A 24524-nucleotide genomic window follows, 5' to 3' on the forward strand; every position below is an offset into this window, starting at 1 on the left:
TAAATGTCTTGGTTTTGATCACAGCACCTTGGCAATGTAAACTGTTAACATTAAATGACGCTAGGTGAAGAAGCAGTTTATCATTGAACAGTTAGGATACCCGACTCCTACCCCAACATTCAAAAACCCATGTGTAACTTTCGACAGGAGAGGTGAGCTGCTCGTATGTGGGTGATTAATGCTACATGACAATTTAAGCAGATACTCAACACTTTAGGATCATCAGAAAATTGTTGCTGTCATACACCAGCGAGCCACAACTGACCCACAGCTGACTCTCCTCCCCAGCGGGTTTTCAGAAGCAGGAGGTGATCTCATGAGAAACAAATTCGCTTGTGTGTGGACTGGCACAGTTCAAACTCATGTGGCTCAAGCATTCACTCTATATGGAGTTTCTTAATATTTTCGCCACTTTTCATTAAGTCTAAAATGACTGCAAATGGGTAAAAAGTAGGACCAGCACAGTTAAGGGATAAGTTTCTATAATCTTTCTGTGCTATCATAAAAAAAAATGTTTTCAAAGAAATATGTTAGGTCACAGCACATACTGATGACCAATATAGTGAGATAGTGAGAGTGCATGTCTATCCTTACATGGCACAGACCTAAATATTCATTATATATACACACACATATATAGCGCAGATTTGAGCCTCATGCTCAGACTTGAGGAGAATGCTTTTTCCGAAGTTCCAGTGTTTCCTTCCATACAGAGGGACCTGAATTAGTGCAGCCCTTATAGTTTATCTTCCTGACTTCTTCTCCCCGGGGATGAAGAGTGACGTGTCAGGCTTGCAGACTTGAGAACAACAAACCGGGCACATTCAGCTCATCTTCTCCCTTTTACCTTCTTAGAAATGAGTAGCTTATAGCAAATAAGTATTCTCCTTTGTCCTTCAAAGAAAGATGTTTTCCCTATCTGGCCTTATCTATGACCGGGCAAAGGAGCTAAGTTCAAGATGTTAACTTAAAAACTGATATGTCTTTTTTTTTTACTTTTTTTCTTTTTGGTTACATAGGCTATGGATCCCAGTAGTTTGGCCAAACAGTAGTCTAGTTGCTCATATTATAATTAATGTAATTACCTTTCACAATATAATGTAATCAATCAGCTGACAATGGTGTTTTCTTCTCCTGTGTTCTGCCTCTAGACCATAAATAGGTATGATGGCAGAACACTCTCTCTTCACTTGATCAATGGATTCTGAACTTGCCACCAGCTATAATCACTTGGCACAAATCTCAGTGAATCTTAATCTCTGTATCCCTCTCTCCATATACACAGAGGGAGCTCTGGTGGCTTAGTGGCAAGGAGTTGCACTGCTAAACCACTCAGTTCAATTCCACCAGCAGCTTCTGCAGGAGAGAGATGGACAATCTCCTCTCACGTGATTTACAGCCTCTGAAAACACATTGGAGGGCCAGCTATGAGTCAGTTTTGACTGGTAAATAATAATAACTATCTACATCTATCTATCTATCATCTATCTATCTAATCTGATTATATCTTACTCTCTATAATATTGGGCCATTACAAAACATCATGATAGATTTAGAAAGGACAGACATTGTCCACAATTTCATCTTACTTGGATCCACAATCAACATCTTTGATACCAGCAGTCAAGAAATCAAAACATGTATCTGGGAAAGTGGGAAAGTGTTGTGAAGGATCTCTCCAAAGTTCTAAGGTACAATGATGTCAGTTGAAAGACTGAGACGTGCCTGATCCAATCTATGGTATTTTCAATTACTTTTTATGTATCTGAAAGTTGAATGATGATTAAGGATGACAAAAGAATTGATGCCTTTGAGCTGTGGTGTTGGAGAAGAGTACTGAATATTCCAGGGTCTGACAAAAGACCACACAAATTTGTCTTGGAGAAAGTGCAACCAGGGTGCTTTTTAGAAGCCAGGATGGTGAAACTTTGTTTCACATACTTTGGGCATACTGTTAAGAGAGGCCAGTCCTAGGAAAAAGACATCATATTTGGTAGAGAGTCAGCAAAAGAGAGGATGAGACTCAACAAGATGTACGGGTACAGTGACTGAAACAGTGGGTTCACAAATATGAGCTGATGAGGGAGGCTGGCCCAGAGTACACACCTGCTGTGCACAGGTTCACTATGGGTCATTGCTGACTTGATGGCACCTAATAAACAATAATTTATATAGATACTTGACTTTAGAATTCTAAGCCTATTTAGGATCCATGTGAATCATATCCCATAGCTGTTCCCTGCAGGTTAGTCTTTTTCAGTAACAATGGCTGGTGATATTTCTGTCCTCATTTGCCTTGTTCCTTTTCTCTATTATCTCAGGACTAAGTAAGACAGATAGGGTTTTCAGAGGACTGGCAACTACTAGGCTTCCTCTAGATTCTAACCAGTTCCACTGACACCGTCTGCATAATGTCCTGGAATTTTATCCCATAAAAGCGATTCTCAAGGGTGTTCTGAAGCAGCATATTGCAGGCTGAACTACACCAAACAGCCACCTATCACAGTTTTTGCTGGGTGTGTGTAGAATCCCTAAGCTGTGATAGGGCAGTGAAAGGATGGCGAATAATCCCTAGTTGTTCAGAAAACTATGTGCCACCCCAGGAACTTTGGGGGTACAGTTATTTTCCAACCTACTGCTGCTACTGTTGTTGTAAGGTGTCATCAAGTCAAGTACAATAAACAGCCCTCCTGAACAGTGCCCTAGACTGTGCCATCCTCATCATCTCTGACACATGAGAGCCCACTGCTGAAGTCACAGTGATAATCCATCTCATTGCCATTTTCCTCTCCCTCAGTGACACTTCATCTTTCTAAGCATGGCATTCCCTTCCAAAGAACAGCCTCGTTATTTTATTGTTACCTAGCATCGTTACCCTTGCATCCAAGGAACATTCTGGCTACATCCTTTCCAGGACATACCTCATTGTTCTTTTGGCAGTCAATAGGACATTTAGTGCTCTTCTCCAACCCTACAGCTCAAAGGCATGAATTCGTCTTTTGTCATCCTTCCTCACTGTCCAGCTCTCTGATGTATAGCAGTTGAGAAGACCGTGGGCTGAATAAGGCACACCTTAGTCTTCAAACTGACATCATTGCTCTTCAGTATTTTGGAAAGGTCCCTGACAGCAGACTTGCCCAATGTATGATTCTAAAATCAATTATTCATTTTCTCACCCTAGTTACTGCTTAAGAGTTCAGTTACAATACAGGCATAAAGTGTGCTTTCTTTCCTCTTTATGGACTATGTTGCATTTATCTTTTCCAATCATTTCCTTTGCCTCTGCTCCCTGTGCTGGTACAAAGACAAAAATTTCTAAGCAGAGCCTTTTAATAGTCCATTACGCTTTACTTCATGTTATGCAATTCTGTTTCAAAGTCGAACTCCTATGGTAACTGCTACTTGTGTGAATGCTCACCTGGGAGTGAAACTAATCTTCCTCTTCTCACAAAATACCCAGCATTTACTGCTCCATAGTTACAATCACAGCACAATAAATATTCCATGCTGGACTAAGAACAGCTACTCAAAGAAAAATGCTTGGAAATGGGTAATTGGGATGAACTACATGCATTTTCACGGAGCTTTGAAAGAAATGCTAAGAAAAAGATCTTCGATTTGTTCCCAAGTATTTTCCCCCCTTTTAAACAGCACCACATAAGGCATCAAGGCAGTGTCTGCATTCTAACGGGAGTGTCCTGTGGAAGACTGGCGTTTCCTTACCACCATGAGGGGCTTACCACCATGACTGCTCATCAATCATACACAGAGAAGATCTGGAAACATAGACCTTTTCGGGACAATTCTGTGCTCAGGATCTTGAGTACTTTCCTTTTGCCATGAACACGAGCCCCTTAAAGACAAAAGTTGCTCCTTCTACTTAAGCTGCTGGTGGCTGAAGCGACAGAGCAAGAATGCTACTAATCCGTCCTGGAAGAGCTAAGAAAGGAAGCTGCCGAGTTCTGCACTGTGCAGCCATGAAGACCTTGAATCCTCTGTCCTCCCTGGTAGAACTGGAAATTGAAAGGAACGCTAGAGTGCTGCAGAAGAAAAGGCTGGCCATAGAGATTCCAGCAAGTACCCCTGACAGGGCACCATTCTAATCTGGGATTCCAGATGGAACCTATCCAACAGTAGCAACAAGTCTGCAATTCGGCTAGGAAGCTGCAATGTCCCTGAAGGGTGAAAACAGCAACCTGTTGTTAAAACAACAGCTACCAACTCAAAACCAGACACAAGAACATTCTTTTTCCTGGTAACAGGGCTATGTTAACTTCATTATTCAGAAGCCTTTGATTGCCCTTTTTGAAATTTTGTTGTTGAGTTTAATTTTCAAGGCTGTTAACCACTGATGCCAACTTGCTGTAATTAGCAAGCAAACAAGCAACCTCTAATGCATGATACCAACTGTTAACTTTACTTCAGTCTCACATTAGAGTTGGAGTCCTCCACTCATCTGGAGCTGGGAAGAGCTCCGTGCAGTCACGTGTGTCTCTCTCGGCTGGTGTCTGTGTTCTCTAGTTTGCCATAGGGGATCGAGGAAACAGATATTTATGACTTATTATCTCAGTATTAACAGTGCCCTTCAATGACTTATGAAACTGCACTCCTGCATTTTTAACCTTGATGTCTTCCCTATTCTTATTCTGAAATGGTAAGATTAACATAGTGGGGCTGAAAGATTCCTAATCAGTGCCCTGCATACAAAATTCACTGAAACATAGGAAGAACAGAGCCCTTGGTGGCAAAATGGCTTCAGATGAGATGAGTCAAGAACACCTAAGCCTATAACCCAAAGGATCTTGGTATTTATCACCACACAAATGTCACTCTCCTCGGCAGAAGACCAGCTAACACTACAATGTGCTCTCACATGTCAGCATTCACTGAACCAGAAATCTGAAATGACTTACATATCTTGTGCTAAACTCCAAAACAGGTGTTTACAGGCAAGTGTGTTTCTCTTCCCCAAACGTGACAATGCACCAAGATACAGTCCCTGGACTGTGTGATTTTTTTTTAATTGAGATTTTAATGAAAGTTTATAAAGAACTTGGATTTCCATTCATTCAGTCATTGTTGCACATATTCTTCCCCATCTCCCCTCATCCCCCAGAGTCCGCTTTTTTCTTTGGGAAAAAAGTTCTTTCTTGTTGTACAGCCCCTCTCCCCCAGGACTGTGTATTTATATTCCATTTAGGCCTGCTGAGGGAAGAGGCCACTGCCTTGCACTCTGTTTTACTATGTTAGCTGGCATGTTGCTGTGGCACTGGAAACTGTGCCACCAGTATTTCCAATACTAGCGGGATCACCCCGGACAGACATATTTCAGGAGTTTCCAAACAAACACAGACTAAGATGAAACACTTGACAATCTACTTCTGCATATGAGCAGTAAAATCTCTATAAATGACAACTGAGTACGGTATTGTTTGATACGATGTGCTTTCTATATTGGGAGGCACACAGTGGCTAGAAGATTGGCTCAAGCGTGCCAGTGATTGTGAAGACTATGCAGGTGGACTAAGCAACATTCTTCTGTAGTGTGTGGGGCAGAGCTGACTTGATGGCGGCAACAATAGCATAAAGGCAGTAAATAACATAAAAAAATGTTCAGTAGATCGACTGATCTTTGCCCTTTCTCCCAGGACACCAGTAGACATTGTGCTGGAATTTGTCTCATCTTGAGTGTGGATTTTTCAATAAGCAATCTGGTGGACACTGACAGCTGACCACCCAATCACCATACCCTGCTCTCTTCTTTGAGAATGCGTAATTAAGTCACCTTAATCCTGTTTGTCTTTATTATACTTTCATTTCTCCTACAGACAATAATGGCCATGAAACCATGCCCTGATCATTGAGAGGTAAGCCAAATAAATTCTCTTGGGGGGGAAGCGGGATAGCTTTGGGAAAGTTTTTGTTGTCTTTTGAAAAGGATAAATATACAAGGAAAGTGCCTGGGTGCTATCCTGTCACTTAAACAAGAAGACAAACGCCAATCATGACCAAGTGGCAGCTAGTTCAAGGACAAAAAGCTAACATGCCTAGGAACTGGAACAAGAAGAGAGAGCGAGCCTGGGCCTTTGATGCCTTCTCTGAGCTGTGGGAGCAATCTTGCTATGGGCTGAACTGCATCCTCTCCAAATGTGTTTTGAAGTCTTGGTCCCTGCTCCTGTGGACATAATCCTTTTTGGAAACAGAAGCTGCTCTCCCCGCGCCCAATTCTAATGGTATCAGAACAAGGAGCTCTGGTGACCTAGTTTTGAGGGTGCTGCGTGCTAACCCAAAGGTGGCTGGCGTCTCCCTGGCAGTTCTAACCCACCAGGGGTTCCTCAAGAGAAAGATGGGAAATCTCCTCCTGTGCAATTGACAGCCTCTGGTAATTCACTGGAAGGTCTGCTATGAATTGGTTCCGAAGCAATGGTAATGAGTTGTGTTTCTGAGTTAATGATGTCATATGACAGTTTGGTAGGGGGTGGTGGTGGAAGAATGTATTGCTTTGAGTCAATTCCTATTTATGCATATGCCTATTTATGTATATATCCTATTTATGCATATAGATATGCCTGCATATCTATAGGGTAGAACTGAGACTCATCCAGTTTGGGGGTCTTTGTAGTTTCATGTAGTAGGTTCCTAGGAGGTTGCACTGCTAACCCTAAGGCCATGCCTCTCTGGTGGTGGGAAAGATGAGCAATGTCCTCCCTTGGGGTTTACAGGAACCTACTCAAGGGTCAGCCATGAGTCCATGTGGATTCAACAACAAGGAGTTCGAGCTTAGTCACAGCTCTTTACAGAAGTGAGTGCCAGGCCTTTCTTTAGCAGCACTACGAGTGAAAGTTGATCCACCAACATCTTAATCTTTTGTGCAAATGACTCATGTGTTCCTTTTCTGTCACTTCCCAGATATTTTCATAATCACATTATCCTAACTTTTCATATTGCTATTAAAAAACAAGAAAGCATGCTTAGGAAAATTCCTAGCAAGGAGAAGATGAGATTGTCAAACAATACACAGGATGCTCATATTATCTGCATAAAAATAGAGCCATAAAAAATCCATAAAGGAACACAAAATACTCATGCCTCCCAGGGACTCCCTTACCAGAGAAGGGCAGGTTGGGTGGGTCCTAAACACAATCACTTCCAAAGAACCTACACAGGGTAAGAGAAGACACCACAGGAAAGCAGGCAGGTGGGGGGTAGGGGAAAACACACACAAATGCATGCACGCATCCAAGGGCCTTCAAACACAGAACATTGCCAGTAGCTACTCGAAACTTAAAGAGACAAAAGAACTTCTCCCCAGAGCCACACCCAAAATCTAGACTTCTAGCCTCACATACTGTGAGGCTAGATATATTCACACTTGTGGCATTTGGTCATATTATTATGTTATTTAGTTACTGGTCAAGGGAGCTCTGGTGGCTTAGTGGCAAGAAGCCACACCACAATTCTGAAGGCACTCGGTTTGACACCACCAGCCGCTCTGCGGGAGGAAGGGCAATCTTCTCTCATGCAATTAACTGCCTCTAAAAACCTGCTGGAGGGTCAGCTAGGGCCGGTTTCAAGGGTACACAGCAAGAACAATTACCAGGTAACTAAGACAAGCACCTGGACTACCCATTTCTATAGCACTTTGTTAAATAAACAACAACTGTCTCCACTACTTATAGCAGAAATCAAACTGATTCTTTACGCCTATTTAGGACTTGAAGTCTAGGGTACAAGCAACACTATAAAAGAATACAGCAGCCACAGGCAGGTTCATTCTCTCATAAAAGGATACCCGTAGACTGATGAGCTGAACAAACAAACATGCATCTCGCCACCTGGGAGCCGCTGCAACCAGAGCAGTGTGGGCTTCAAGGGGATAATGGCATGTGGGTGTATGACAGTGACACGAAAGGGTGACGTGAAAGAAGAGGTGCAAGAACAGTGAAGAGGTGAAGAAACAGCCTATGTGCTAGGCAGGAGAACAAACCAGTATGCTCCTTTTCTTTGCTTTTCTGTAAGGTTCAATTTGTGTAAACGAAATGGTTCAGAAGCATACCCTGCTGCACAATGCCTGAGATGCTTCTCTATAGCAGAACATGTCCAATAGATATTAAACATGCATGCTTGTACGGGACAGGACGGATGGGGGCGGAGATCCGAGGGGGGCATGTGACTGCGCAAAGGGATTTTCCTTCTTCTTCAGGCAGTTTGAGACTAAGGCTGGTACTTTCAGTGTAAGAGTTCCGATCACTAACCCTTCCCATCTGGCTCTGTCTCTTATAGCCAAAGGTTGGCTGCACTGTTTGTTCTGTGTATGTGTGTGTGTGTGTGTGTGTGTGTGTGTGTGTATTTCCCCTGAAAACACTATGTCAAACAACACCAGGTCAGGACTGGAAACAAGCTGTCAAGCTAGAAAAATGGAGGGGTGAGGGGGTATTTCACTTCAGAGTTGTTATTTAAATAGTTGCCACTCACACTGGGACAGGGTGAGAGCTATGGTGGTGCAGTCTGCAGGGAGAGGCAATGGCTATCTTAAAGGTGCTCTCTCACTGGAAGTTCTAATCCACCACTGGCTCTGTGAGGACAGATGGGCATCTCCACCTGTGTGGTGTACAGTCTTGGACACCTGCTAGTAGATGAGTCGGTTCTGACTCAGTAGCAGTTAGAGAAAGAGAGCAGGCATTAGGAGTCCTTGGTGCAGTTAATTGCTTTGCCATAAACCACAAATTTAGGGGTTCGAGTCCACTCAGGCCCGTGGGAAAGAAGTGTGGTGATCTACTTCAGAAACAAAACAAAATTAAAACCACTGAAGCTCACAAATGACCTTCCTTCCATTGCATTTCCAAGGTGTAAAACTCAAAGGGGAGGCTGCCCATCTTTCTCCTGTGAAGTGGCTGGTGCATTTGAATCTCTTTAGGCACCACTTTTGGTGTGCAACACCCTGCAGACTAGGCCACCAGAGCTCAGAAACTGGGGTGCACAGCTCCACTCTCACACAAACGGGGTCACCATAAACCAGAATCAACTTGGTGGCTGTAAAATTAACAGGAACTAGTTCTTTCCAATCTAACTAAAATGTAATCTAACTTTAAAACTCCCTTCATCTTTATTTTCCAGACTATGTTAGTTTCCTCATCTTGGGTTGTGGTGGTGGGCCATCGAGTTGGAGCTCACCCATAGCTGCCTCCAGCAGGTTTTCAGGGGCGGTAAATCCCACAGGGGATGCCCATCCTGCTTTCACGGAGCAGCTGGAGGATTCAAACCTCATGCCTTTGGGATCGCAGTGCAGTTTTTTACCTCTAGGCCACCAGAGTTCTCTTATTTTAAGATTATATTAAAAGTTGCAGAGAAATAGACCTAGTTTAGCTTGGACCTTGACCTCTTTAAGTAGACACACTCGGCAAACATTTATTGGGAATGTAAAGAGTGGTGTGTGTATGTGTGTGAGTGAGACAACAAAATTAAAGAAAAAAGAGGCCAAGTGTCCTTTCAAAAGCCGAAGCATGGAAATAAAAGACATGAATGGGTCCTCGTGAGTGGGGCTGTGGCTCAACTTGACCAGAAAAATATACTGTGATATACTGAAAGGAGTCAGTGCCAGACAGACTACTGGCTTAAGAAGACAGAACAAAAAGAAAACTTCCAGGATATACTTCCTTGTGTCATCACCTACATGATCCTGGTCAACTGCTACAAGCTCTTCCCCAACAGCGCTGAGGCAAGCAGGACCCCTGGGTGGCTTTGACACATAGACCCAGGTTTTACGTTGGTTAACTGAGTCTCCCAATTGAAACCTACTGGCACAAAAAATGTCTGCATCTGACTTTAGTCTTCTTTCCTTTCCAGCAGACGGTGATGAGTTAAGCAGGAAGTGAATGAGTCTTTCAAAGAAGCTTCCATGGGCCACTCCTCTGGCTTTCCTGAGAACACCCAGAAATTCTCTGAAGACCCTCTGGCTGGCTGTGAAGCTGAGGGCCCTTTGCATTCCTAGCCAGCCTGTCTTTACTGAGTGCAAACTCGTCAACCCAAGCTCCTGTGACTCCCAAACAGGTTCTCTGATATAACAGGAGCCCCAAGTGGCTTACTCATTTTCACATAAGTAATAAAACAGTGCATAAAACCCACTGCTCTACACCACTTGATATGCTTGTTCCCGTGGATGCTCTGGAAGCAGCCTCAGTGGAAGGCATCATAAAGTGCCCTGCACAGTCATATGCACCCTGATACAGCAGGCACAGACCACGGCAGGAAGCGCAGCGCCTGGCCCCACCTGCCTCCGGCGCCGGCCCAGTTCATTCCACCGCTTTCTCGAAAGAGTCCGAGAAATAGAAAAACATAAAAAGTTATTGTCCATGTCTGGTGAGAAATGAAAAGCGCTGGACCAAATATCACAACTTCCTTAAAACAATACTCCACTTTATCACTTTTGCCTCTTGGATCTCTCTCATGATTTGCAAAGTCATAAACCGCTTGAAACCAATGACTTGGACCCTCACTGTGTTATTATATTTAAATGCATTCTTTTAAAAGGCAATTTATTACACACACACTCTCTCTCTCTGGTCTCACCTTATCGAAAACACTTAGTTCAGTTCATCTCCCGCCTTACTGTGCAGTGGGAGAGAAAACAGGAAGACAGGAATAAATTTTGAAGAGCACATACCCTATACCTCCGGTCTCCGAATGCAATGGCTGAATCACAATGATCAGAACCCAGAGCTAAGCATGTAGGGGGAAATTAACGGCACATATGAGAATTGCATTATTTGTAGGCATAATTGTCACAGATTTGAGTGAAATACTTGAGATTGGTGGTGTGCTTGGGGGTAGACGCACACCTTGATATATGAATTATATCTGGTTTTGTCATTGAATTGCAAAAGGAAAAAAAATGGCAAGTAGTATTATGATCCAGAAGAAAAGAAAGAATTAAGAAAGAGAGGAAAAGAAGGAAAGCAAGCTAGCTGCTGGTTCAGATCTTTGTGGTTTAGGAACAATACAAGGTGAGCGGATTTCCCTTTCAATGTTCAAAACCATCGGTGTGTTTTGTTTTCATACTTCGTTTCATTTTCACTTGGGGGGAAAAAAGCCTCCGCTTTGAAGCCTCTGTTTAAACTCATTAGGAAAACCATCAATGATAGAAGCTTTCATGAAGTGGTAGCAGGAGGAATTAGTGTTATGGGACAGAGCGCGATCAATCTTCAAACGTTTCATCCGTGGAGATGAGAGGTCAGCACTGGCTGCCTGTTCAGCTGGAAAGTGAACATAAACAAATGCTCCACTGATTGGAGCAACCGGGGCACTGAAGACATTCGGTATTCACCCTCCCAACTCTTCCTACGCAGCCAGGTCCGCCTGACAGGAGAAGGTGATGGATGTTCTCCAGAACCGAGAGGGAAGTGCCTGCCAAGTGTCCTGCCCCAAAGGGAAAGGCGTTCTTTCCTGTTCCCTGGATCTCTCAGCAAAGCTGCTGTCATTCACCGCACAGCCTCTCACTCTGTGTCTATAACTCTACTGAGGTTGACACTGAGACCTTTTCAGCAGGGCTGGTATTGAGAGAGAAGGAGGTCTTTCTTGATACGTGGATCTTTTTTTATTTGAAAGTTTTTTAACCTGTTGAAGTTGCCTTTGCAGGAGGTAAAATACATTCCTCTTACTTTGAGGACCTTCCACTTGATTCTGGAAGCATATTCTATAGTCCATTTGACTGATTCAGGTGTGGGGGGGGGGAGGGAAGGCTGTGGAAGGGGAGAGGCTGCTGGGATGAGGAAAGATACTGAGCAGGTGGGGTGCAGAAGAATTACAGCATAACTGTTCCTCCTAATTAGGTTTTTCTGAGAGAAATGGTATCTATCTACACACACACACACAAACTGAAAACAAAACCTTCAAAAGCCAGAACTTGTGTAAGGTGAAACTGCCAGAGGAAAAAAATGCAAATATTTCCCACAAAAAGGAGCAGTGACTACGGAACACAGAAGAAAAATGAAAGTATCTTAATTGTAGCTCTAGTGAAGAATACTGAGTATGCCATGGATACGGAGTATGTAATCGCCAGAAGAATGGGCCAATCTGTCTTGGAAGTAGTGAAGCCAGAATGTGCTAGACTTCATCTTACAGACTCTGGACATGGTATCAAGAGGAACCAGTCCCTGGAGAGGAACAGCCAGCTTGGCAAAGTAGAGAGAAGGTCAGCAAAAGGGAGTGCGACCCTCACTGTGACAGATTGACTGACACAGTGGCTACATCAACAGGCTCAAACATAGCAACAGCTGTGAGGACGACATGGCACTGGGCAGTGCTTTGCTCTCTTGTCCACACAGGGCTGCTAGGTGTCAGAACACATTCAGAATCACATAACCACCACAATGCGAGCAACAGGAAAATGGCAAGACTTCACCCTGGCCTCATGACATGGTGAGTTAGATGTCAGCCTAGCAAAGAAAAACTCAGAGTTAAAAACCATCAGCTGCTCTAAGGGAGAGAGAGGCTGTCTCCTTCTGTGAAGATTTACAACCTTGAAAAACCCACATTTGGGGTCAGCTAGGAATTGGCAAAAAAGGCCCCGGGAATTGGCTACATATCAGATGACATATTTCAACAAATAGATGCTGCCCTGGATGTAGTCACCAAGTTGAGCCAAGAAATCTGAAGGACAACCACCTGGCCAACTGACTGGAAGAGATCTCTATTCATTCCCATTTTAAAAAAAGGTGACCCAACAGAGTGTTGAAATTAGTTAACAGTATCATTCATTTCACATACAAGCAAGATCTTGCTGAAAATTATCCAAAAATGACTAGAACCAGACAAATCAACAGACAACTGCCAGATGTGTAAGCTTGGTTTAGAAGAGTCTGTGGTACTAGAGATACCAGAGCTAAAAGCAGAGAGTATCAGAAGAATTTATATCTGTGTTGAACTTACTTTGCAAATGCATTTGCCAGTCAAACTAGGGTTGACTGTGAGAAGAACGGGAATCCCAGAATACTTGATGCTTATGTGAGACCTATGCTTGGACCAGGAAGCAGTTGTCAGAACAGAGGGGAAAAAAAAACACCAACCCACAACAAAACAATGCATGGTTCAAAACGAGGAATGATATACACCAGGGATGCATCCTATTTCCATACCTTTTCAATCTATATGCAGAACAGATCATCTGGGAGGCTAGGCTCTATGAAGAGGAGTGTGGCATCAGGATTGGAGGAAGACTCACCAACAACCTGTGTTATGCAGAGGATACAATCTTGCTTGCTGAAACTGAGCAGGACCTGAGGTCAAGGACTGTAGCCTTCATTCAATATGGATTGAAGCTCAATGTCAAGAAAACAAAGATTCTCACTATTAGGCTGATTGGCAGCATCATGATAGATGGTGAAGAGTATGTGATTAACAGTTTTAGTTTAGTTAACAGCTTTAGTTTGCTTGGCTCCACAATCAACACTCATGGTACCAAAATCAGAAAATAAAAAAACAAATTGCATTAGGAAAATCTGCTGTCAGGGACCTCTATAGAGTACTGAAGAGCAATGATGTTAGTCTGGAGACTGAGGTAAACCTGATCTGGGCCCTGGTCTTCACAATTATTTGCTATGCATCAGAAAGCTGGACAATGACCAGGGATGACAGAAGGAGAACTGATGCCTTTGAGTTGTGGTTCTGGAGAAGAGTATTGAATGGACTGCTAGGAGAACAGGTTTGTCCTAGAGAGGGCGAAACTAGGCTGCTCCCTGGAGGGAAGGATTCTGAAGCTCAATTTTATTTACTCTGGGCATGTTGCAAGGAGGGACCAGTCCTTGGAGAGGGACATCATGCTTGAGAGTGTGGAAGGTCAATGGAACAGAGGAAGACCCTGGATGAAACAGATTGACTCAGTGACTGGAGCAATGGTGGTAGGTGTGTTGGAGATGATGAGATTGGCTCAGGATAGAGCAGGGTTCAGAGGGGTTATACATAGGGTCGCTATAAGTCAAACAACCTTGAATTAGAACTGACTAATGTAACTGGATGAGAGTTACATGCAGTGAAAGGCAGAAAACTATCTAGATCCAGTAAAAGAGGGCTGTTTAGAGGCATTCCACCTCTCAGCAGTTTCACTGACCACATAATTGTGTGTGTACAGGAATGCACACGTGCATCTTAAATACAGAGCCATGTATGAAGGGCAGCTAAGGATCCAATTCTGTCCCCTGGTAAAATATTTTAAATTCAAGTTCCTACTTCTGTGGTCATAATCCCATCTGGGAATGGGCTTTTTAATTACACCAATGAGAGAATGTTAGTTTAATGAGTGTATTAAGTTAATCTTTTTGGGGATATAAGAAAGATAAAGCAGTAGAGATCTGGGACAGGAGGTCACATCACATCTGACAGGGAACCCAGGAACAGTGAGAAAGTCTTCTAGAGCTAGCACCCTGGAACCTCTGAAGTGTGCCTGAATGAGTTAGCCGGTTGTCCTCTTAATCACTCGCTATGGTGCTATGAGCTGGACAATGAATAAGGATAACAGAAGATTCAATGCCTTTGAGCTGTGATGCTGGAGAAGAGTACTGAGTGGTACTGACAGCTAAAAGAACAAACAGGTATGTCTTAGAGAAAGTGCAGACAGAGTGCTCCTTGGAAGCAAGGATGGCGAAGCTTCGTCTCACATACTTTAAGCATGTGGTTAGTAGGGGCTTTTTCTTGGAAAAGGTCATCATGCTCAGAAAGGTGAAGGATCAGTGAAGGAAAAGAAAACCCTCAATGAGATAGACAGACACAGTGACCACAGCGATGGGCTGATGTGTGTCAGAGATTGGGAGGATGGCACAAGGTAGGGCAGACTTCAGATGTACTGTTCATAGGGTACCTATGAGTGATATTTGACGCGAGGGTACAAAACACCACACATTTCTGTTTGCTCAAGCCACCGGCCTGTGGTATTGTCAGTGTAGCTGAACTGGATAACCAAGACAAGGACAGTGAAGGGAAATGGATTCGAAAACCTGCCCTCTTCGTGCCAAGTTCACCCAAGGACAAATTATACCAGCTGCTGTGGAGCTCTAATGATGGACCTTTTGGAAAAAGAAGACCAGATCTTTCTTAGATCCAAACCTCTACCGTTCAGATAGCAAATGAAGGGATCACCCAAGGACAAACCAGAGCCTATTATATTAAATACAGGTGAAATGAAACAGAACACTGAATTGACAAAACATTCACCAGAATTAACTTTGTTGTTATGTGCTATTGAGTCACTTGCAACTCACAGTGACCCTATCTACAATAGCCCTGAAACCCTGCTCTATCTTGTGCCAACCTTATTGACTCTGACACACCTACCTCCATTATCCCAGTGACTGAGTCAATCCATCTCATCAAGGGTCTTCCTCTCCTATGCTGTCCCTCCACCCTCCCAAGCATGACGTCCCTCTCCAAAGTCTGGTCCCTTCTTGCAATATGTCCAAAGTATGTCAGACGAAGCTTCAGAATCCTTGCCTCCAAGGAGCAGCCTGGTTTCACCCTCTCCAGGTCAAACCTGTTTGTTCTCCTGTCATCCATGACATAGTCAACACTCTTCACCAGCACTACAGCTCAAAGGCATCAATTCTCTATCACGCATAGCAAGCAATGGTGAAGACTGTGGCCTGGATCAGGTGCACCTTAGTCTGCAGCGCATGACTGACATCATTGCTCTTCAGCACTGAGGAGAGGTCCCTGACAGCAGACTTTCCCAATGCAATTTGTCTTTTGATTTCCTGGCTACTGGTACCATAAGTGTTGAAGTGGAGCCAAGCATACTAAAGCTGTGAACAATCTCAATCTCCTCACCATCTATCATAATGCTTCCAATTAGCCCAGTGGTGAGAATCTTTGTTTACTTGATGTTAAGCTTCAATCCATATTGAAGGCCTCAGCCCTTGATCTTCTGCAGCAAGTGCTCCAGATCCTCCTCAGTTTCAGCAAGCAGGGTTGTGTCATCTGCATAACACAAGTTGTTGATGAGTCTTCCTCCAATCCTGATGCCACACTCCTTCTCATAGAGCCCAGTCTCCCAGATAATCTATTCTGCATATAGATTGAGAAAGTATGGAGATAGGACACGTCCTTCCGATTTTGAACCATACAGTGTTTCCTTACTCTGTTCGAACAACTGCTTTCTGGTCCAAGTATAGGTTTTGCATAGGCACTATCAAATGTTCTGGAATTTCCATTCTTCTCAGAGTCAGCCACAGTTTGTTGTGACCCACACAAATGCCTTTACATAGTCCATGAAACACAGACAGACATTCTTCTGGGGCTCTCTGCTTTCAGCCAAGATCCATCTAACATCACCTGTAATATCCTTAGTACCATGGCCTCTTCTAAACCCAGCTTGCACATCTGGCAGGTCTCAATGTGCTAGTCCATTCATTTTTGGGTCATTTTCAGCAGGATCTTGCTTCCATGTGATATTAATGATATTATTTAATAATTCCCGCACTCTGTTAGGTCACCTTTCTTTGGGATGGGAACAAATATAGATCTCTGCCTGTCAGCTGGCCAGGTGGTTGTCCTCCAGATTAATTGGCACAACTGGGTGAGCACATCCAGGGCAGTGTCTGTTTGTTGAAATATGTCATCAATTCCTGGTTCCTTGTTATTTGCCAATTCTTTCAGAGCGGCTTGAATTTGTTTCATCACCGTACATGCAATTCTTTCATGTCAGCTAATTCCTTCTGGTACAATGACTCTATACACTCTCTCCATCTTCTTTTAATGCTGACTGGATCATTTAATATTGCAACTCGAGGCTTGGATTTGTTCTTCAATTCCTTCAGCTTGAGAAATGCCGAGTGAGTTCAACCCTTTTGATTTTCTGACTCTAGCTCTTACCTGTTCCTAAGATGGTTTTGAAATTCAAGTGGGATAGACTCAAGGTCCAATTTTGGTTCTTGTGAATTTGATTTCCACAATCAGCACCTGGCCTAGTTTTCACAGCTGATATTGAGCTTCTCCAGATGTAGTCTTTTCCACAGATGTAATAGATCTGATTCCTCTGCATACCATCAGGTGAAATCCATGTGTATAGCCAGCGTTTGTGTTTCTTATAAAGTGTTAGCAATGAATGTACAGAATTCTATCATTCTATCTCTAGCTTCTTATCTGTCACCAAGTCCATGTTTTCCAACTACTGAGCCTTCTTCTTCCTTGTACCCAACTTTTGCAGCCAAGTCATCCATTATTATTATTAATGCATCTTAAGTGTATGTTCAATTGATTTCCGACTACAAAAGCTGGTAGAAATCTATTTCCTCTTCTTTGGCTCTAGTAGTTGGTGCAAATATTTGGGTGACAGTGATATTCCTTGGACTTCCTTGTATGTGTATGGATATTACCCCATCCCTCACTACACTGTATTTGTAGATGGATCTAGAAATAACCACATTTCTTTAAATTAAGAGTTGTTGTTATGAACTGTGGAGTCAGAACTGATTCATTGTACAGAAGAGTCACTGCCCATCTTTCTCCCATGGAGCAGCTCATAGATTCGAACCACGTGCCTTAGAATTGATGGTATAACTTCTTACCACTAAGCCACCAGTACTGAATGACTAGTTACAGTGGGGGAATCAAGCCTTTGCTTGCTATTGCTCATTTAGCTCATGAGAAAATAAGATCAAAATTAAATTATCCAAGGCATGGGCCTAACCCTGCCCAAATTGATAAGCCTTAACTAAGCCAAAACGAGAATAGCCATTACTTACCCAGTCATAATGTAAATGCAACATGGCATGGCCTAACCCTGCCCAAATTGATAAGCCTTAACTAAGCCAAAACGAGAATAGCCATTACTTACCCAGTCATAATGTAAATGCAACATGGCATGTAAATCAGTAACTCTTGTATTGCAAAACAGACAAACAGATTAATGCATGTTGCAAAGGATGGGTGAAGACATCGATTAGGTTACTGATTCAGACCATGAACTTTTTCTCAATATACTGCATTTAACTTTTAAATAAGGTTTAGCAGAACCTGTAACATTTTGCTCACTGACAGAGCTATATTTTACTAAGAACAGAAATTGGCTAGTCTATAAAAATTAAATTATGCCCCTTTCACTGTATCTAGTCAAGAGGAAAAACTCTAATTACAAGATTGCACTGTCAAACAAATGCAAATTCACATTCTTTACATCCTGGTTTAAAAATTCATACTCCAGGGCAGGGTGGGGGTGTCTGATTCTGAAATTAAAGTCAATATTTGAAATATTGTGTGGCCTGCAATGATAAGCCTGAGCAAAAGAAACGTCACTATAAAGGATGTGGGCAAGGAGCTGCTAATTCATTAAGTGCAGAGCATGTGAGAACATGTTATTCATTATGCTAACATTTAAATATCAATTAGTAAGGACAATGAGAGGAGCTGAACCAAGCTCCTCTTTCTCCAAGCTTGAGCCCTATTACCCTAGAAATGACCACAGGCGAAAAGAGTAGGAACTAATGGCAGCACTGAACGGGAACGCCCCACTGGAGAACAGGAAAAGGTTCATTTTCAGTGCATTTCCCACCTGAGAAGTAAATGTACTTGCTTCCAAATTCATAAGAACTGAGTTTGCAGACTTAATCCAGGAAGGACTAACCAAAGGCCTGGGCATATTACATTGCTGCTAAATTTTGGAAAGCGAGCATCTTTCATTACTGCTTAATGTCAGACCTGCCTGGTTCATTAAAATCTCTAGTTTGTTTAAAGCCCTAGTTTTTCTGAACCTGTTAAAAACAAAAAAACAACAAAACCAAAAACCCACCAAAAAAAACTGACAGCTCACAAAGTGGTCAATCTCAAAAATTCTGACCAGCTTTCAAGTTATTCCAACATCCTGCCTCAGCTGCGTGCCCACTTCTGCAGTCCATTCTAGGTGTCAGATGGACTGGGGGACATGAACATTGTCCCAGGCCTTAGACTGTTACCACGATGGTCCTTGCAGTGACCCTGGCAAGTACTTCACTCTGTGAGGTGTTGGCCAGCTGGTCTTACAGCCAAGTTGCTTTCCCAGAAACAGTCTTCTACTGCCTCATGGTCACAATTGGCTGGTGGACCTGGATCTGGCTCTTATTTTCTTCCTCTCTTACATAACAAAGGAGCCTTGGTGGTGTCATGGTTAAATGCTAGATTGCTAACCCCAAAAGGTCAGCAGCTGGAACTCCGGAGCCACTTTACATGAGAACAACAGCAGTCAGTTCCACCTGAGGTTTCTATGGGGCAAGTTCTGGAATCTACTCAAGAGCCAAGAAGGGTTCACAGTACGAAAACATGGGACCAGATCAGCTCAGAGAACTGAAACCAGAATCAACCTGAGATACTCCAGAACACCTAGACCCTCCACAGCTTGCCTGACTGGCCTTCTTCAAGGAGACCCAAGCCTTTAGTTAGATTTGGGGAAAAGCTCCCTGGGGATTTCCAACATGCATGATTTCTAAGAATCGATGGGATCTTACAGCTCTTACACCCTATGATTCTCAGGACAACAGGTATGATTAAGTGTAAAATAAAATCTGACTTTGATTCTGCTAGTCAACAGACATCCCCTTTTCCAGAGTAGAAAAGGTGATCCTGCAATGAACTGAAATGCTGTCCCTGAGATGACCTCAGGAAATGCCAGTTTCAGAGGAGGAGAGCTAGCTCCCCAGGGGAGGGCCTGATGCACAAGGGCTGAGAGTTCCCATTACTGATGAGAGCTCTCACTACACTGTGGCCATTCAGCATCCAGAATTTTAGGTTTATGCTCCATCCACCCCTCATGACAAGAGGAGGGTTACGGTCCAGCAATTACATGAAGATGAAACAGGAGAACTCTGCAAGTGTCAGCCACCTATGAAATACATGCACTTATTTAACTGCTTTCTACTGACTTCATCTCTGGTGGTGCAGTCTGTAGGGAGTTGTGCTGCTTATCCAAAGGTGGTGTCCCTCTGGTGGTTCAAACCCACCAGCAGCTCAGTGGGAGATAAGAGACACAATCTCCTCCCAGGTGACGTATAGCCTCTGAAAAGCAGCTGGAGATCAGCTATGAGTGGGCTCAGGACAATGAGTTCAGGGAGGCTCAGAATGCTTTGCCTCCTATCCATCCTATTCAAAACTGGTGTTCTCTTTCACTCTATCATCTTACATTTGTTTCTCAAAAGCCAGAATTGAGATTGCTTTTTTTTTTCACATCTGCCTCTTTCCACCTTTTGACCTCTAACACATGGTCAGAGGAGGCTGGCTTGGAGAGGAGGTGCCCATCTGGACAGAGCTGAAGGAAAGGTCCAGCTCAGGCCATGTGCCTAAGCTTCTCTGTGCTGCATCTTCTGATGGATGGCATAACGGGAGCCTCAGCACCTGCCCTGTCTTCCTCACAGCCTGGTTTGGAGGGAATGAAGCAGATGAAAAGCAACCCTTTGAAAATGGAGCGTGTGGTGTTCATCTCAGCTACACATTCTGAAAGGAAAAGAGGTGGCTCAGGAAAAAGACACTTCAACTGACTGGAATCTGACTCCACATTCTTTTCTCTCTTTGTTTCAGCCATCTCCCAGGTAAGCACACTAAAGCACAGTCCTAGCTAGGCAATACCCTCAAGGATTCTGAAGAAGTTCCTGAGGTGACCACAGTATGTCCCCATTTTGCCTGGCTCTCAATGGCTGCCTGGAAGAAAGCTGCACATATTTGAAAGCAGTAATAAAAATGTTCAAAGTGCTTCTGACTAAAATCACTGTGATTCCTCTGGTTCAAGCACAGTAAATTTTTGCTCAGGTATAATGCTCGGGAACAAAACACAAGTTAAAAAGAAAAGCTTTGACAGAATCATCCATAACAATTGTAGCAAAAGATTCCTCACTAATTTGCTTTCTTACACTCTTTTTCCACCAACAGTCAAACACGGTATAAGAAAACAATATATATTGCTTTACTTGGGACAAGTGACTCTTGAGAACAGGTCTGGCTCGGAATGATTTTGACAGAAAGAATTTGCACCTTGGCTGATAAAAGTAACATTAAACTGTATATGCATGCACATGCACCTCCCTCCCATTCCCACCCCACAGTACTGTGGAAAGCGACCATTGGAGCCTAAATATGATTAAAAACACATTTCCAGATTTTTCTCTGAGATGAAACACTGTCCCCAAGGTGTGTGCTCTAAAGCTAGAACCACTACCTCAATTTGCCTGATTTAAGGGAACCCCTTAACAAGTCACTGAGGTCTGTTTGCATTTCTCCAAATGGAAGAAAAGCAAGGTTCTGGTGTTCTGGTTCACTATTTACCATGTGAGATCATTTCCAATCTATGTAATAATGAAAAATAACACAAAAAACAAAGACAACAATCCAAAATCCAACTCATTGCTATCAAGTTGGGAAATAGCTGATCTTCTAGCAAGTTTTCAAGGCTGTAAATCACACAGGAGGAGATCTTTCTCTCCGGAAGCTGTTGGTGATTTTGAACCACTAAAGAGATGTCACCTCTGGGTTAGCAGCACTGCTCCCTACAGACTAAGAAACCATCAGAAACAGCACAATTGCCTTTAATGGGATTTTCTGACCTTGGAACTGAACCCACAATTCTCCCATTCCACAAATGTCCCAATTACACTTAGTAAACTTTGATTAAAGACTTTTAACAAGATGGACTGACACAATGACTGTAACAATGGGTTCAAGTGTATCAGACAGGAGGAGGCACAGGATGGCTCAAGGCTCACTGACCGGGTCACGATGAATCAATGAATCATACTTGACTCTATGGTATCTAAGAACAGCAAACTTTGATTTCTGTCACAACAAATTTAGGGGGTTCCACCCCAGTGAGAAGACTGGATTAAGGAGTGTCCACTTCCACAAGCCCCCTCTCCCCTTCCATTACATCCACACACCCCCATCCACCAGGTAGCAGCTAAACTGGTGGAGCTGAGAACTGCATTCCTCTAAAGAGCTTAGCAGTTGGTGCTTGGAATTAGATGCATTAGCTGGAAAATGAAATACAGATCCTGTAGTGTTCTTCAAAGTTATATGATGTGGCTCTATGACAAAACACATTTTTCAAGCTCTGACCTCTGGGAACTTCCACCAGCTCCGTATCTCACGTTCCTGTGTAGCTGCCCAAGCCAGGCCCTGGTTATTGGATTTTACTCAGCCTTCTGATCAGCTTTTAAGAGTGGGAGGAGGGGGGAGTAAATAAAGAGGAAAGCCACTAATTTAAATGCACTTCCCCTCCCAAGTCCCTTGGGGACAAGCCCTGGTAATTAACTCTAATGAGATTAAAGTAACTTGGAACTCTCCATTTCCCAGCACTGTAAATCTGAGATAACTAGTGTGTGTGTGTGTGCAGGCGCCTGGGCGCGCTAAATCAACTTTAGTCCCCTTTCCCTTGATTTAAGGCCCTCTCTCCCGCCCAGCACCACTGTCCTCTGATGAGGTGGGGGGAGCCGCCCGCCCTTACCCGCACTTTGCTCCATCACTTCTTTCTGGCACATGTCTTGAACATTCACTGTGCAATTCACAATAAACTCGGGGGAGGAGCAGTCGTTGTTGAGCTGAAATTCTTCACACTGGTAACACTGGATCTGCAGCGCAAAGCCTGGGGGACAGACACAACTAGGTTCAGATCTGGCCCCAAGAGCTCCTGCCTTAGCTCCCTGTTGCTCCGGCCTCCGGAATGCCTGGGTCTCCACGCAGGGGCGGGATGTGGCTGAGGCCGGCAGGGGGCATCGCGGGCAATGAGGGTCCCGAAGGCCCAAGTGAGATTCTGGTCAGCTACTCCAGGACCGCAGCTCCACCAGCAACAAGCTCATCCAACACTGCCCTTTTCCAAGGAAGTTAAATGGCAAGGAATACAACCGGAACAAGTCAAGTCGTCTCAGATACGTGTGTCGGAGCTAGTCTGTACCAGAAGAATTGCCTAATTGCTGATTGGTTACAAATTACTTAATTACTATTTTGGCATCACTCACGATCGCATTCTCAGCCGCCTTTCCAGGTTTATTTAATGTTTGAAATCAGCCTTCTGGCGTTGTGGCTGCAGTGCTCCGGGTACGAGCACCCCGGAACCGCGGAGGAGGCGCTGGCGCGCGATGCTGCTGCGCCCCTGTCTCCTCGCGCAGTCCGGGCAGCCCTCTCGGGTGGACGAAGCGGGCAGAGCAGGCCTGGGTTCCTGCACCACCACCTCCTTTCCCTGGGACTTTAGTTTTCGGGGCAACTGGTGGCTGGGATCCGTGGCTGGAGTGCTGGCTCTGCGGAACTCGGGCGCGAGCTGGACTGCCAGGTGGACAGAGGCGAGGCGCCCGCACGACTCCTCCCGCCAGTTTGGCTGGTCTGCTCGGGTCGAGCCATAAATGACCCCTTCCCCCGTCCCCCTAAGAGCCCCGCACCGTCCTCCAATCCCACCTCGGTCGCCTTCCACGCGCGACAGCCAAGCCAGCGCGCCCAACCTCAGGTGGCTCCGGGCGCCACTCACCTGACCGCGGCGCCACCCCTGCGCTGGCCGGTGATACCTGACAGCAACTTGGTGGGCTTCGCGGGGGGAAGGCCGCCTCTCTCCTCCACCGAGCCCAGTACGGCCAGAAAGCCCCCTTCCCTCCAGGCCACCTTCTGCTCCCGATGCTTCCGCCCAGGACGCCAGGGACCCACGAACCCGCGCTCTCCCCGCAGCGCGGACTTGGGAGACTTTCCCAGCCCGGCGCCTCGGACCGCCGCCACCGCCAGACCGGAGGGCGCACGAGCCCCACGGGGATCCGAGCAGGACGCTCGGGGACGCAGGGCTGTGCCATGGGGGCACCTCGCCTGCCTTCTGGCCCCTGAGGCTTTTTTTCTTACCTGGAGGCAAAAACAATCCGCAAAAAGTTGCGGCGATGCCGAGGACCCACATCCTCCCGGAGCCGCGGGACCGCGAACGGGGAGGCGCATCAGAGGCGTCGACGGCGGCAGTGGCTGCCTGGGCCTCACTGGCTGTGGCTGCCCAGGCTGCCGGGGGTCGCGCTGCTGCCTCCGAGACGCTGGGCGCCGCCGAGAGGAGCCGCAGGTGCCGCCGGCGGCGTCCGCATCGCCCGGCCCGGGCTCCCGGCTGCGGGTCGCCGCTCCGCCCGCTCGTGCTCTGGGCTCGTGCGTGGCGCCTCCGGAGTTGGTGACAGACTGAAGCGAACTACTGGCGATCCAGAGCACCCAAAAAAGTCTCGCCTCTTCTACCTCCCACTCCTGGCACCACGTGACTGCTGCCGAGGCCGGGTGGGGGTGGCGGTGGCAGTGGCGGGCGGGGAAAGCAGGACCCGGGCTCTCCACACCCCTAGCTCCCCACCCCCTTCCTGTCGCCCGCCCCTCGGTCCCCACCAGTCTCCAGAAAGGGGACGAGCAGGATGGTTAGTTTAGGAGGGTACTGGGGGCTGAGAGAGTAGCAGGGGCCTCGGGGACCCGCCAGACGCGCGCTGGGGGACTGGTGAGATGGGGAAGAGGGAGGCGGGTGGAGCTGGCTCACGGTGCGTAAAGACCCGACTCATACCCGCTGCGCCCCCAGGATGATGGCCACC

At 45.2% G+C, this 24524-nt stretch overlaps 1 protein-coding gene across 3 annotated transcripts in view; it reads right to left on the reverse strand.

Moving 5' to 3' along the window:
* Positions 1-24113, reverse strand: part of LYPD1 (LY6/PLAUR domain containing 1) — a 71110-nt gene extending 46997 nt beyond the window's left edge. Inside the window, exons 1-3 of one of the 3 annotated variants that reach the window (XM_006894452.1) lie at positions 23993-24044; positions 23818-23886; positions 22445-22582 (exon numbers count right to left, since the gene is read on the reverse strand). In XM_006894452.1, the coding sequence (XP_006894514.1) occupies positions 22445-22582; positions 23818-23886; positions 23993-24044 (259 nt within the window). Of the gene's footprint in view, positions 1-22444; positions 22583-23817 lie in introns of all 3 variants that reach the window. The other 2 variants (XM_006894453.1, XM_006894454.1) reach the window with 2 other exon arrangements.
* Between the last annotated feature and the right edge of the window lie 411 nt (positions 24114-24524).

Source organism: Elephantulus edwardii, unplaced genomic scaffold (genome assembly GCF_000299155.1).
Source record: "Elephantulus edwardii isolate Elephantulus edwardi_28Jun2011 unplaced genomic scaffold, EleEdw1.0 scaffold00143, whole genome shotgun sequence".
In the NCBI taxonomy this organism is placed as follows: domain Eukaryota; kingdom Metazoa; phylum Chordata; class Mammalia; order Macroscelidea; family Macroscelididae; genus Elephantulus; species Elephantulus edwardii.